The sequence below is a fragment of the Hypomesus transpacificus genome, unplaced genomic scaffold (genome assembly GCF_021917145.1).
Source record: "Hypomesus transpacificus isolate Combined female unplaced genomic scaffold, fHypTra1 scaffold_287, whole genome shotgun sequence".
NCBI classification, from domain to species: domain Eukaryota; kingdom Metazoa; phylum Chordata; class Actinopteri; order Osmeriformes; family Osmeridae; genus Hypomesus; species Hypomesus transpacificus.
In genome coordinates, this window is record NW_025813814.1 from 84068 (window position 1) to 99687 (window position 15620).

Consider the following 15620-nt stretch of genomic DNA (forward strand, 5'->3'; position numbering starts at 1 on the left):
AGTAACCACACAATGAGCTCTGAAATGATCAAACTGAAAAAATGCATGTGGTGAGCTGAACCAAGAGAGTAAGCACTCACACTTTGTCACATCTGGAGAAAGCAAATAGTAATAATAAGGTTTATATTCTGTTTACATTTACATTTAGTCATTTAGCAGGCGCTCTTATCCAGAGCGACTTACATTAAGTACAGGGACATTCCCCCGAGGCAAGTAGGGTGAAGTGCCTTGCCCAAGGACACAACGTCATTTGGCACAGCTGGGATTCAAAACGGCAACCGTCTGATTACTAGCCCGATTCCCTAACCGCTCAGCCACCTGACTCTGTTTATTCATAGTTTCAGGATGCCAAGACCAGAAGAATCTCAGAAGAAGCCTACCAACACAAAGTATTATCGTGGACACTGTTCCCACACATTCATTGATCTAGGAACTCAACAATTTAACAGAAAACTGTTGTCTCTAACCTGGCACAGTGTTCCTCTCTGCATCCCAAAGATGCTAATTACCACAGGGGGTAAGGAAAACCCTCAGTTTTATGGAGTCACGATACTCCTGACTTCATGAGAGTAACTTCTACTTCCAGCAACTCAAGTGTTTGCCATATAGAAGGTGGGGGGAGGGTGTCTTTTAACCTACACATTTGTACAATATAGTTTGAAAAACTCATAAACTCACTCAAAAATACATTTTGTTTTTGTTTCTGCATAATTAAATAAATCTAAAAAGAACACTGAGTCAATCCCGGGGGCGTAGGTTTGTTTTAAACTGTTGGTTTGACTGTTTTTTTTAATTGAGGATGAGGCCGTTAAATATAATTTAACTGTAAATAACTGGGAAGGACAGAGTTGCCGTTTTCAATAAGTGTTTGTAACGTCCTTTGATACGACACTGGTGGATTCAAATGCACAACTCATATAACAGAAGAAGGTTTAACAAAAATGTTTACTTCAGCAAAAAGTACAAACAAAGAAAAGCGTTTACTTGGAGGATCAAACAATTGCACAAAAAAACTATAAATGAAACCTGGATGCATGAAGAGCTGGTTATAATACTTGATGACTATCACTTGGACTGAACAAGATGAACTGGCACAAAACAAAGGGAAACAAGGACTATATACTGTATACATGAGGTAGGGAAAACAGGTGAAACCAATCCGGGGCGGGGTAAACAATCACAATGGTGGAAATTTCACACCAAGGCAGGAAGTCAGGGTCTGAAGGCAGGAAGTCAGGGTCTGAAGGCAGGAAGTCAGGATCTGAAGGCAGGAAGTCAGGGTCTGAAACAAGAGGGAAGGTGAATACACAACAAAAACAGGAAGTGTACAAAAAGACGAGACACGAGTGCCTCAACATACAGTACTGTGCATGACGAGACATAACAATGTTTAATGTACAATGACACCTACGCTCCAGGTCAAGTCGAACACTTCAATTACATGATCTCTGCTTCCTGTTGAATGTGTCAGTTGTGGCCATAACCGGTTCTTGTTATGGTCCCGTGGCCATGTATTGAACATCTTTTTCGATCTCTCATCGACATCAAAAATGGGAGGCACAGCTGAGTAAGAGCTGCCCTGTATACATGCTATCGAGTTGTGTTCTATAAACCTTTTAAGACATTTCCAACCCTCTTCAACTCTACACAGACCGTTTCTGAGGTCAAGATAGGTTATGGTGGAGTGAAGGGGTGAGAGCAGGAATGTTAGATGTTCGGCGTCAAGGCAGGGGTGAGACCAGGGAGGTTAGGGATGAAGGGAGGGGAGAGACCTGGGAGGTTAGGAGTGAGGAGAGGGGTGCAGGGAGGGGAGAGGGAAAGGGGGAGGTTAAGAGTGAGGAAATATTTTTACCCCCCCCAACTCATCCGTTCACTTAATTTGCTATCATACATGTTTAACAACACCACAGGAGCCAAACAGTTTGCTTTCACTGCTAAATTTACTTGAGTGATCAAAGAAGACAGTGTCCATCAGCGCCACAGTAAGCACACATTGTAAAGAGAACCTGCGTAACTACACCCATTCCTATAGTTTCATATAACATAACATAAAATAGCTAACAGCTATATTGGCTATGCACACGAGCTCTTCCGGTGAAGTTAGAAATGTAACTTTTAATATCCAGACAGTTTTGTTAGAAACTGAGAAATACATGTTACATGACGTCATCCATAGGGAACAAATATGACGACCATTTATTTATCAGTTCACATTAACAACTAGCAGAGCGGGTTTAGTATACTGTATTGAATATTGTATATTATTTGTTTATTTAGGAGGTTTACTATATTTTAGCTTATTGTAGGGGGTTAAATATTGTCCAAACAACGCAAACTAATTCCCTATGGTTTAAAGGAAGATGGGAAACTGAACAGTGTATTAGCATGAACCAAATAATGCCAATACAAATAGAATTACAGTTATTTGACTCTATGGGTTCAATCAGAGTAAGAATGGTCAAAGTAAGGTTCAAAAGAAATACGCATTTAATAACATTGCAAATGAATAAAATCAATCATGAGGAAAACATGTTTCAAAATGAAGGCTTTAAATCTTTCCTACTCTACCATGATCATTGTGTGTCGAATCGTCACCAACTTCCAGTCGGCCCACGACACGGATGGCAGCCTGACAGTGGATGAGTTCTACGGAGACTATGGAGTCTTGGAGAAGGAGGGCAGAGACAGTGTCTGGTGAGGAACAGGGCCTGCTGGTCTTTCACACACAACACACAGTAGGGAGTCAGATGGCTGAGCGGTGAGGGAGTCGGGCTAGTAATCAGAAGGTTACCGGATCGATTCCCCGCCGGGTCAAATGATGTTGTGTCATTGGGCAAGGCACTTCACCCTACTTGCCCTGGGGAGAATGTCCCTGTACTTACTGTAAGTCGCTCTGGATAAGAGCGTCTACTAAATGAATAAATGTAAAATGTAAATGTATATCAGCGAGAAAGCAAGAGATGAGCAAGGAGTAGGACGAGGGAGAACTGAGGAGAAGGGTCTCAGAAGACGAAGAATCCAAAGAACAATGCATTACAAGTTCCCTTAATACCCAATCAGACCAAATCTTGAATGGGGTGTGAGAGCCATCAAGTTGGGACCGTCCGGAAACGGTTTTGTCTGCTCGCAATGTTTGGGCCTATCTCGTTGTTAAGATCAATGACCTATGCACTTTTGTAAAGCTCTCTCTTGGAAGTCGCTTTGGATAAAAAGCGTCTGCTAAATGCATAAATGTAAATAACAGAGATACAAAGTATAATGTCATGAAATAAAATGTGTAATTGTCACAATACCAGAACATTCTTTTAGCCTGTAGATTGCGTCTAACATTCTGTTACCGTTACTCACTGTACTGGGCTGGACACCTGTACTGTCCTCACTGTTATAGAAGTATTTTGATGTGTGGGTATGTTGTTCAATAAAGGAGGTTCCCTGACAGAGGGAGTCTGAACGGTTGACTCAGTGACCATCCCTCTCTCACCTAACTGCCTCTCTAGGAAGTGTTTAAGAGCCAGTGACTTCTTCACCTCTGCTATTCCCTGCAGCTGGAGAGAGAACAGCGAGACCAGCCTACTGTCCTCCTGTTAAGAGACACGCAGCTTTGAGACTACTGACATGGATCTGGGTAAGTCAGCTTCGTAGATTCTTGTGGATTGAGAGGTTGCTTACAGTAGGAGTAAACATAGTTTCCATTCTATTTTGAATGAGTTTAGGTGTTGTAGTTTAGCATTAGGTAGAGTTTATTCTGGAGTGCAGTAATGGTTAAAATAAAGACCTTCTGTTGTTCAATACTAGTGAGAATGAACTTCTGTACATCACTAAAACAGCAGTGTTTCTATAGTTGTCATAAAATACCATGTTTTATACAATTTAGATGAAACATACCTCTTGTTATACCATCATTATAAGATGCCACTTGTTGTACAGTTTTTATAAAACACCACCTGCAGTACAGTGCTAGTTAAGAAACAGTTAAGTAATCTATACAGGGCGTTGTTATTCATATCCATTTTCAAAAAAAAAAAAATGTTCTTCCAAGTTTGCTGCGCACAATGCACTACTAGGCTATAGAAACTACCCTTGCTTAAACCATTATACAACAGTTCAGGGAGGCAAGTTTGATATCAACTTTGGCAGGGACATCAAAAGCTAATGCAAGCGCGCACATTTTTTTCGCATTCATTTGAGCAAAAATACTGTTTTTGGAGCTTGATGTAGTATTGTTTTTATGTTTTATTCAAAGTAAGATGATCGGTAGGCCTATCATTTCGAAAACTACCTCAATTCTGACTTGTATGCCGACTCTGACACTGGCTTCTGTGTGCGCGCTGCAGTGGCTATTTGGCAAGCTCCGAAGAGCGCGCTGACTTGGAATTCTGCGGGCATTGGCATGTGTGGGGATACTATGTTTATTTTTTCTGGGATTATTAATCTAAATGAATGCATTGACTAATAAAGTAAATTGTTAAAACTCAAACTTTAGATTTTACTGGAGCACCGCAGATTTATACTGGGCCACATGCCCCTGTAAAAATTGCCTAGCGATCCCCCCTGACTATAGTTCAGAACTAGTTAAAATATGCTAGGAATTTTTACTATGTCACACCGATGCATTCCCAGAGTGGCAGTGGCTGTCCAGATCACTGGCTGGCTACCTGACTGGCTGCTTGGTTGGCTGGCTGGCTGCCTGGCTGCTTCGTTGGCTGGCTGGTTTGCTGGCAGGCCGGTTGAGATCGGGAGCTTGGTGAACTAGTTTACCGGTAACTTGCTTGTTGGACTCGCTGGCTTTTTATTTTAATTTAGCCTATTCAGTCTCCCAGGTATGTTCTTTATGCTATTGTCAGGGGCGAATCTAGGTTCCCACTTTTGGGGGGACTAAGCCCCTGGATAAAACCTATAATTTTTCCTGTGACCCAGCAAAACTAGGGGGGTCTAGGGGCATGTTCCCCTAGAAGAAATTTTTCAAAATATCCTTTTAAATTGTTTCCTCTAGTGAGTTTTAGGAAGAGAAATTAACACATTTAGATTTAAAATTTCAAAAGCCCCCCCAAAATAGGGCTAGATACACCCATGGCTATTGTGTAGCTGAATAACAATGTGTGACATAAACATACCGGAGCCTGTTGTTCTGTGTGCTATTGTGTAGTTGAATAACTTGCCATTCCAGATTAAATGTTTGTTCTTGGTCTTGAATTTTGTGAAATATGTTTTTTTTCCTCGTCATGACGCATTATTGAAATAAGAAGGCGACGTTGACACACAATGACGTTGTGTCCTTGGGCAAGGCACTTCACCCTACTTGCCTCGGGGGCAATGTCCCTGTACTTACTGTAAGTCGCTCTGGATAAGAGCGTCTGCTAAATAACTAAATGTAAATGTAAATGTATTACACGCTGTACAATACATGATAGTACGTTTGATTTGGCATTGTGGTTATGCTTGCATCGGCTCCCTGCAGCACCCAACAAAGACACCGTCTCGACCTCCGAGCAGAGAGCAGCGACGCATTCCCCCTACAACAGGAAACAGAACCAAGGGAAGAGGCCGGGGTTGCGGACGCAGCAGGATGACTGATGTCTATGTCACACTAGCAATGCATATGCCGGGATACCGCGCTATATACCCCGCCCTGTTAAGAGGGAGTTCCCTGCAGCGTAATATGACGAGTTGCTAGTGGCGCGCTATGTCTCGCTTCCTCCTTCATGAACCAGCACCGCTTGATTTATGGGTGGGGTTGGATGGATCTGCACCCCATTTTAACATAAGCTCACATCTGATTGTAAACTGGTTGTGTTTGTGTTCATGTTGGTGCGGGCTGTATTCTAGTTGTGAATAAAGTGGACCTCCACTGTGAGGCCAATAACTCCGCCCACCGGACCAATGACATCAGCAAGCAGCGCCTGATCGTGCGGAGGGGGCAGTCCTTCCTGTTGACCCTCAGGCTGCCCCGCCCCTTCAACCCTGCCTCCGACACGCTCCTGATCACCGCGGAGACGGGTACGTTATCAGACTGCTCCAGGCATTATGACTGCTCCAGGATGTGACATACTTGCAACTTGGTTCCTCCACTTTGAACTAACAATATCAACATCTCCCTCCATGCCTCCTTCCCCCCTCTCTCTGCCCCTCCCTCTCTTTATTCCACCCCTCCCTCCCTCTCTCCCTCCTCTATCCTCCACCCTTGCCCCCTTCTCACCTCCCCCCCTCCTCCTCCAGGCCTCCAGGCTTCAGAGTCTCTCGGCACCCGGTCAGTGTTTAGTTTCCCCAACAGCAAAACGGGGAAAGCGGCGTGGGGGGCCGAGCTCGACCCGAACTCAGTGCTGTTGGCAGGAAGTGTGACCCTGGCCGTGACCCCTCCAGCGGACGCCCCCGTGGGTCAGTACTCCCTGTTTGTGAAGACCAAGGAGGGGGAGCCGAACGGGGCCAGCGTGGGAAGCCTGCTGATGCTGTTCAACCCCTGGTGTAAAGGTAAACCAGCCCGTTAACAGTCTGTCACATGCTGGGACTGATCCATAAAGTGTCTCTCAACAGTCCATAAAAAACTGTGTGTGTGGTGTGTGTGATATGTGTGTGTGTGTGTGTGGTGTGTGTCAGATGACTGGGTCTACCTGGGTGTGGAGGAAGAGAGGCAGGAGTATGTTATGAAAGAGCAGAGCATCATCTATCGTGGTTCAGAGAACTACATCAGCAGCCTGGGCTGGGACTTAGGACAGGTATGCACACACACACGCAGAAACACACACACACACACGCAGAAACACACACACACACACGCAGAAACACACACACACACACGCAGAAACACACACACACACACGCAGAAACACACACACACGCAGAAACACACACACACACACGCAGAAACACACACACACACACGCAGAAACACACACACACACACGCAGAAACACACACACACGCAGAAACACACACACACACACGCAGAAACACACACACACACACGCAGAAACACACACACACACACGCAGAAACACACACACACACACACACACACGCAGAAACACACACACACACACGCAGAAACACACACACACACACGCAGAAACACACACACACACATGCAGAAACACACACACACACACGCAGAAACACACACACACACACGCAGAAACACACACACACACGCAGAAACACACACACACAGACACACACACAAACACTAAATCAAACACACATACAGACACCGATTGGTGGTCACTATTCAGGAGCAGTCCACCAGCCATCAGGTTTGTGTGTTTGGCCTGACAATCAATAAGACATTATAATCACAGTCACATTACTCATTATAGTGCTTTTGAAAGTATAATAAAAACTACAATCACTAGGGGTGTTAAAATATATCGTGGAACAATATATCGTTATACAAAGATTTTACAATATGTATAGTAAAGTTATGGCAATATGTTTACAATATGACATCCATTTGATCCTATTGGTTGAGCAACCAGCACGCAACCTACACTGCACCTGGGTCATGGGTGCATTTATTGCATTCACAGAAATCGCTTGAACTGAGTTAACTAAATTGAATGTACAACAAAGAAAATTATTGAAAATGTTTAATGTTTTGGAAATAAATCTTTTAATTGAAATTCAGTTTCATTTAAAATGTTCAAAATAGTGTGATACGTATTGTATCGTAAGCTGATTGTATTACACCATAACCATAACAATCACAATAACCAACATTATAACTAACAATGACTAATAAAACACAAATAATTGTAGTAACAGGCCAATTCCTCATCCATGCTAACCCTGACCCCTGACCCTACAGTTTGAGGAAGACATGGTGGAGATCTGTCTGAAGCTGCTGGATGTCAATCCCAAGTGTCTGAGGGACGCTTCGCAAGACTACTCCGCCCGCTGCAACCCCATCTACGTCAGCCGGGTGGTCAGCGCCATGGTAACTAAGCGCCATGCACCATGGTAACTTGGGCCTGTTCCTTGACCATGAAACACTGTGGAACTTTGCCCTTCTGCTCTTTGATCTCTCCTGTACTTTGTACGTGCACTTTTTATTCAAAAGCTTGACTAAAACATCAAATGTCAACACCATTTCATCCTTAGTGCATCCCAGAAACCCTTCTCAGGTGACGGCACCAGTGTGACCTGACTGTTCTCTGATCATCAGATAAACTGCAACGATGACCGCGGGGTGCTGATGGGAAACTGGAGCAACTCGTTTGCCGGAGGGGTCAGCCCCACCCAATGGAACGGCAGTGTGGACATCCTGCGACGCTGGCGGAAGTTTGACTGCAACCCTGTCAAGTACGGGCAGTGCTGGGTGTACGCCGGCGTCATGTGCACAGGTAGAGAAGAAGCCAAACCCCTCTCTCTTTCTCTTGCAATCCCTCCTCTTTCTCTTCTCTCTTTCACTCCTTCCCTCCCTCTCTCTTTTCTTTTCTCCCTCCCTCCCTTTCTTTCTCACACTCCTCTCTCTTTCACACCTTCCTTCCCTCCCTTCCTCCCTCCCAGTGTTGAGATGTCTGGGGATCCCGTGTCGAATCGTCACCAACTTCCAGTCGGCCCATGACACGGATGGCAGCCTGACAGTGGATGAGTTCTACGGAGACTATGGAGTCTTGGAGAAGGAGGGCAGAGACAGTGTCTGGTGAGGAACAGGGCCTGCTGGTCTTTCACACACAACACACAGTAGGGAGTCAGATGGCTGAGCGGTGAGGGAGTCGGGCTAGTAAACAGAAGGTTACTGGATCGATTCCCCGCCGGGTCAAATGATGTTGTGTCCTTGGGCAAGGCACTTCACCCTACTTGCCTCAGGGAGAATGCACCCTACTTGCCTCAGGGAGAATGCACCCTACTTGCCTCGGGGAGAATGTCCCTGTACTTACTGTAAGTCGCTCTGGATAAGAGCGTCTGCTAAATGACTAAAAAAAAAAAAACACACAAGTGTAAATCAACCATCTATCTGTCCCGTAAGAGTGCTGTACAGACAGTCCGTCTGGATCACTGCACGACTGCTGAGGGGTTCAGGCAGGTCTGGATTACAGCTGTGGTAGAACAGTGTTGTAGAATGTGGTTGATTGTTGTTTTTACAGGAACTTCCATGTGTGGGTGGAAGCCTGGATGAAGCGTCCCGACTTGTCAGATGACTCTGTGTACGACGGCTGGCAGGTGCTGGACCCCACCCCTCAGGAGAAGAGCAGTGGTATGGTCCACAAATCTGAGCATCACAATCATTTACTCCAGAGCCCTTATCACAAGATGGAATGTCATCTTTCTCTTCCTCCTCCTCCTCTACTTTGACTTCCTTCTGCCTCTCCTCCTCCTGCTCTTCATTCTCCACCTTCTTCTCTTCCACCTCCTCATCCCTCTCCTTTTCCTCCTCCTTCTCTACCCTTTTCCTCTTTTTCCTCCTCTCACTCCTCCTCCACCCCTCCCCCCAGGCGTGTACTGCTGTGGCCCCACCCCGGTCAAGGCCATCCTCCTGGGCCACACCAACGTGCTGTATGACGCCCCTTTCGTGTTCGCCGAGGTCAACGCCGACCTCGTGACGTGGCTGGTGGCGAGAGATGGTTCCAAGAAGAGGATCTACTCAGACACCGGCTCCGTGGGACAGAACATCAGCACCAAGAGCGTGGGCAGTGACAAGAGACAGAACATCACTGACAACTACAAATACAGAGAGGGTCAGTACACACACACAAACAAAACACACACACATATCTCAGGCAGTTGCAACATCAGCAACAGCGATTAACAGGTTCGGTACAGACAGACGCATGCAGACACAGTGTGTGTCATGTCTCACCTGGTCTCTTGCGTGTCCGTCTTCCAGGCAGCAAGGACGAGAGAGACTCTTTCAATCGGGCTGTGAGCGGCGGCCTCAAGCTCAAGAAGGAGGACAAGGAGGCGGGCGAACCTACCGAGACACCCGCAGGAACGCCCAACGCACCCACCACCAGACCCACCCCCGCACTCACCACCGGAAACACCATCTCAAACACCAATGGAACGTCTAACGGGTCCGTGGCTCCGGGCGCCGTGGAGATGAAGGTCTTGGTGGAGGACAAGCCCCTGAGCGGGGCCGACATCAGGCTGAAGCTGGTGGTGCGGAGCCTGTCTGGCGCCCCCTGCAGTCTGCTGCTGCACATCAACGTCCAGGCCATGAAGTACACCGGCACCCCCGCCTCTCAGGTGCAGACGGAGGAGAAGCAGCTCCAGCTGGCCCCTGGGCAAGGTACTAGAACCGCCCTGCCTCGCTGCCTCTGTATAACCCTGCCTCACTGCCTCTGTCTAACTCTGCCTCTGTATTACATTGTTCCTCTGTTTCTAACCTTGACTCGCAGCCTCTGTAAAAAACTGGCCATCTGACCTCTGTCTAACTCTGACTTACTGCCTGCTGTTCAACCCTCCCTATCTATCTGCCTCTCTGCTCCTGGCTGACATAGGAAGACTTTGTGTCTGTCACCACCCTAATAGTGCAATGACACTTCAATTGCATGGAGGACTCTTGTATATTACTGATGCTAGATCGTGCTTGTGTGTTTTCCAGAGCTAACTGTTCCCATCCTGATCCCGTTTTCCGTGTACGGAGAACACATGTTGGAGAACAACAGTCTGATGGTGTCGGCCTTGGCTACGGACCAGAAGAACCCAAAGAACGTTTACCTGACGGAGATGAAGATCATTCCGAAAGACCCAATCCTCACCATCACTGTGGGTCCCCTTCCTCCTGTCTGTCTGACTGCATGTCTTTCCATCTGTTTGCGTGCCTGTCTTTCTGTCTGCCCATCTGTCTGACTGCATTGTCTGTCTGTCTGTTTATGTGTATGTCTGTGTCTATGTCTAGAGGATAACTTTGTTGACCCTGTGTGTGTGTGTGTGTGTGCGTATGTGTGTTGCAGAGCGTGGGCCCAGCACAGCAGTACCGTGAGCTGATGGCAGAGGTGGTGTTCATGAACCCCCTGGATGAAGCTCTGACAGACTGCACCATCACGGTGACAGGCAGCGGAGTTCTGGAGAGCTCTTTGGAGGCCAGGTCAGAGGTCCCACCCCTCTCACACACACACATTCTAACACACACACTCATACACTCACACTAGCACACAGACTTTCTTACACACACTCACACACACACACACTCAACACAAACTCACACCCACACTCTTACACACACAATCAGACTCACACTGTCACACTGTCACACACAGACACACACAGTCCTGAGGTGGAAGCACTCTGCTAAGAACTCCCAGAAAGAATCCCTCCACCCATATCAGATCCATGCAACTCAGACCTCCAGAGGTGCGCAGGTCAGAGGTCAGGGGATGAACTGCAACAGGGTCTGAGTGTGTGTTTGTCTCCCCAGGTTGGCCTTGTTGCTCCCAGGTCACCGTGTCCGCGTGCAGGTGCCCCTGAAGCCGTACAGGTCGGGGCAGAAGAAGCTGGTGGCTAACTTCAACTGCAACTCCTTCAGGAACATCAAGGCTAGCTGCAACGTCAACGTAGCTCCTTACAATCACTTCGGCTACAGCTTTGGCCGCCTTGCCTGAGACTGGCCTCACCCCTTCCTGAGGTCAGATTTGTTTATGTATCTGGACCTGGGCTGTGTGGCTGTACTAGCTATTTGTCATGTGACTTTTTATGGAAACCTTATGGTTGCTCTCAAACTCACTTGAAGTTTGATATTCTGATGGAAAAGTACTGAGAGTGAGCCTCACTCTTATTGTTTAAGTCAATGAAATAAATGACAAAATTAAACATATTAATCCCCCACCTACATTTGCCTATTCTGTTTTCAGACCTGTCCAACCTATACATACACATGTATTGGTATTAAATGTATGCTATTAGATGTACATACTGCTAGGGTAGAAGGGAAGAAACGTATATAGGGGGAGAGCATTTCACATGGCAGGCCTTGTTTTACCTTTGATGTAAATGCAATGCACCCCCTGCTTACTGTGACTAGGGAAGTGTCACGTGCCTGAAACTTACTCTGGTTACTCATACTAATCCCCTCAGTGTACAGTGAGAGTCATTTGATGCTGGGATGAACAGAACAGACAATACATTAACAATTATACTTTTGTGGAACAAAGGCTTCCTTTCTATTTGGGGATTACCTTCATGAGTTTGGTGAGTGTGTGCATTTCACAAGATGGGACTGGTGTGTGTTACCACAGTAAGTTTCAGGCATGTAACACTTTCTTAGTCACAGTTAGCAGGGGGTGCATTTCATAGCAAGAAGGAATACTACAAGCCTGCCATGAAATTAATGCACCCCCCTCTGTTGTCTGTTCTGTTTATCCCAGCATCAAATTTACATAACATTTACATTTACTCATGTAGCAGACACTTATCCAAAGCGACTTCCAAGAGAGCTTTACAAAAGTACAATGGGAGCTCTTGATCTCTGCTTCCTGTTGAATGTGTCAGTTGTGGCCATAAGTGGTTCTTGTTATGGTCCTGTGGCCATGTACTGAACATCTTTTTCAATCTCTCACCGACAGCAGAAATGGGAGGCACAGCTGAATAAGAGCTGCCCTGATTACATGTTATCCAGTCGTGTTCCATAAACCTTCGTAAACATTCCCACCCCTCTTCAACTCTACACAGACCGTTTCTGAGGTCAAGATAGGTTATGGTTGAGTGAAGGTGTGAGAGCAGGGAGGTTAGGGATGAGGGGAGGGGAGAGACCTGGGAGGTTAAGGATGAAGGGAGGGGTGCAGGGAGGGGAGAGACCTGGGAGGTTAGGGATGAAGGGAGGGGTGCAGGGAGGGGAGAGACCTGGGAGGTTAGGGATGAGGGGAGGGGTGAGGCCTGGGAGGTTAGGGATGAAGGGAGGGGTGCAGGGAGGGGAGAGACCTGGGAGGTTAGGGATGAAGGGAGGGGTGCAGGGAGGGGAGAGACCTGGGAGGTTAGGGATGAGGGGAGGGGAGGGGAGGGGTGTAGGGAGGGGAGAGACCTGGGAGGTTAGGGATGAGGGGAGGGATGCAGGGAGGGGAAAGACCAGTGAGGTTAGGGATGAGGGGAGGGGTGCAGGGAGGGGAGAGACCTGGGAGGTTAGGGATGAGGGGAGGGGTGCAGGGAGGGGAGAGACCTGGGAGGTTAGGGATGAGGGGTACAGGGAGGGGAGAGGGTAAAGGTGAGGTTAGGAGTGAGAAGAAGTGGGGTAGTGTAGAAGTGATGACTGCAGGAGACCTCCACCATCAGGCTGGCTGGAAGAGTCTGTAAACACTCACAAAAACGACACTACTTATGTCCAATGGACCCCCTTTTATGTATTATACGCAATACCATGTAGACAGTAGCCTTTCCCAATTGCATTGCTCAAATCTTTTTACGCCTACAACCATTTCGGTAGTTTCATAAAACAGAGCGACTTACAGTGAGAGCATGTGAGGGGACATTCCCCCTGAGGCAAGTAGGGTGAAGTGCCTTGCCCAAGGACACAACGTCTTTTGACACGGCCGGGAATCAATCCGGAAACCTTCTGATTACAAACCCGATTTTTCACCTTTCAAAACTTTTTTTTCCACAAACACAACAAAAAATGTATCTAGTTTTCTCAAAACAGTTTTTCAAAAATATTCTTTCAATCTCTCAAAACGTTTTTTTTCAAAACTTGTATGTAACATAACGTTAAATAACAAACTGCTATTGGCCATGCACACGACAGTGAAACGTATTTCAACTTCTGTAACTGCTGGCTAACGGAAATTGTTGACTTAGTATTGTATGGTATAGTATACATTATCACAGTACTGTGGCCCTGAAGTGCAAACCATACCCTCCAATATGAGTACATCCCCCAAATGAAAACACTCCCCCCAAATACAAGTGAACTCCCCCCAAATGGGATGACTTGCTCCCCCAAATGGGAAACGACATTACATTAACTCAAAACGGCAAGGGTTGGTACTACACTTCGTCGCTGATTGGATGCAGTAGGCTAACTAACAAGAAATGAGAAATTGATTGACAGAAGTACAACATTTAATAGCCTGACAAGGTTACGTGCACCAGGACATTTGTTTGGCTATGGAAGAATGTAGCGAATAGTAGGCTACTTATGCAAATGTATAAATTGTGTGTTAAACGTAAAAATTAAATTTCTTATTACTTGTTAGTTAGCCTACTGCATCCAATCAGCGACAAAGTGTAGTACCAACGCTTTCCGTTTTGAGTTAATGTAATGTGTTTTTAAGTTAATGTAATGTTGTTTCCCATTTGGGGGAGCGTACCTTTGTATTGGATGGAGGTGAGCACGTCATCCTATTTGGGGGGAGTTGACTCGTATTTGGGGGGAGTGTTTTCATTTGGGGGATGCACTCATATAAGTGGGTGTGATTTGCACTTCAGGGGCACCGTTTAAGAGATACAAAGTATAATGTCAAAAAAAAGGGGGCCTTGTCACAATACCAGATGTTCCTCTTTGAGCCTGTAGATGGCGCTATAACACTTCTGTTACCGTAGCTCACTGTACTGGGTTGGCATCTGAACTTTACTCACTGTTACAGAAGTACTTAATGTGTGGGTATGTTGTTCAATAAAGGAAATGAATCCCCTTGTGAATTTGTTTGGTTTAAAACTGTGACAATAAAGAAGCAGATGAGATTTGAAAATGTGGTTCTCGGTCAGTGATTTCAACTGACCATGAGCAAACTCTAATGGAGGCAAAGTTGGGTCGCCCCCACCATAAAAGAGGAAAGAGCGGCCCCTGTCTTCTTCAATGACCCTGATCTTACCTGACTTCATCTGTCATCTTTTAACAGACCCGACAGGTTCCCTGGCAGAGGGAGTGAGAACGGTTGACCGTGTGACCATCCCTCCAAACTGCCCAGGGGCGAATGTAAGTTCCCACTTTTGGGGGGGCTAAGCCCCTATATAAAAAATTATTTTTCCTGTGACCTAGCAAACTTTTTGCAAAGACATTTTTGAAAATATCCTTTTAAATAGTGTCCTCTAGTGGGTTTTAGGAAGAGAAATTAACAAATGTAGATAAAAAAAAAAATATCTATCTAGCCCCCCTAAAATAGTGCTAGATACGCCCATGAAACTGCCTCTCTAAGAAGCATTTAAGAGCCAAAGACTCCTTTAAAAAAATACAATAAAATATTTAACCAGGCAGAATCATTTATGAACAAAATTCTTACTTACAAAGATGGCCTGGCAAAAAGCAGAAGCTTTGAGGGAGAGGTGAGGGGGGTTAAGGAAGAAAAATCAGGTTAAAATGCACACAGCAGACACCACAGCAGTACAACATACAGGAAAAAAAACTAGCAGGTTAAACAAAGTAGGGTATTTGTACATAGGGAATCAGAGAGGATAAAATGTTAAAAGCACAAAAACACAAAGCAAGGTTTAAAAAGGTGAGAGAGCATTTACAGACATAGGTGAGGATGAGTGAAATGGCATCTTTGAAGGCAGGGATAAAATTGAATGTGTCTAGTTTTAGATGTTTTTGCAGAGCATTCCAGTCAGAGGCGGCAGCGGACTGAAATGATGCAAGACCTAGGATGGATTTGTGTTTGGGAATTTTTTACTGGTTATAGAGAGGGTGTTGAGCGTAACAGGAAGCAGATGCAGCAGGTGAGCCAGGTAGGAGGGTGTCCGGTGAAGAAGGGTCTTGT

At 46.0% G+C, this 15620-nt stretch overlaps 1 protein-coding gene across 1 annotated transcript; it reads left to right on the top strand.

Annotated features, from left to right (window-relative positions):
* The first annotated feature begins 3537 nt into the window (after positions 1-3537).
* tgm8 (transglutaminase 8) lies at positions 3538-11552 on the top strand. The gene is made up of 13 exons (XM_047015218.1): positions 3538-3625; positions 5827-5997; positions 6217-6468; positions 6595-6713; positions 7799-7927; positions 8156-8333; positions 8500-8635; positions 9081-9190; positions 9429-9671; positions 9821-10222; positions 10538-10701; positions 10890-11023; positions 11354-11552. The coding sequence occupies exons 1-13, from the start codon at positions 3616-3618 to the stop codon at positions 11535-11537; spliced, it is 2232 nt and encodes a 743-aa protein (XP_046871174.1). The 5' UTR covers positions 3538-3615; the 3' UTR covers positions 11538-11552.
* The last annotated feature ends 4068 nt before the right edge of the window (positions 11553-15620 follow it).

Bases quoted from the DNA above. Each gene is read 5' to 3' on its own strand.
- tgm8 (XM_047015218.1), top strand. The intron at 9,191-9,428 runs GTATGGTCCACA...CCCTCCCCCCAG, and splicing joins CCCTCAGGAGAAGAGCAGTG to GCGTGTACTGCTGTGGCCCC. The intron at 10,223-10,537 runs GTACTAGAACCG...TGTGTTTTCCAG, and splicing joins CCAGCTGGCCCCTGGGCAAG to AGCTAACTGTTCCCATCCTG.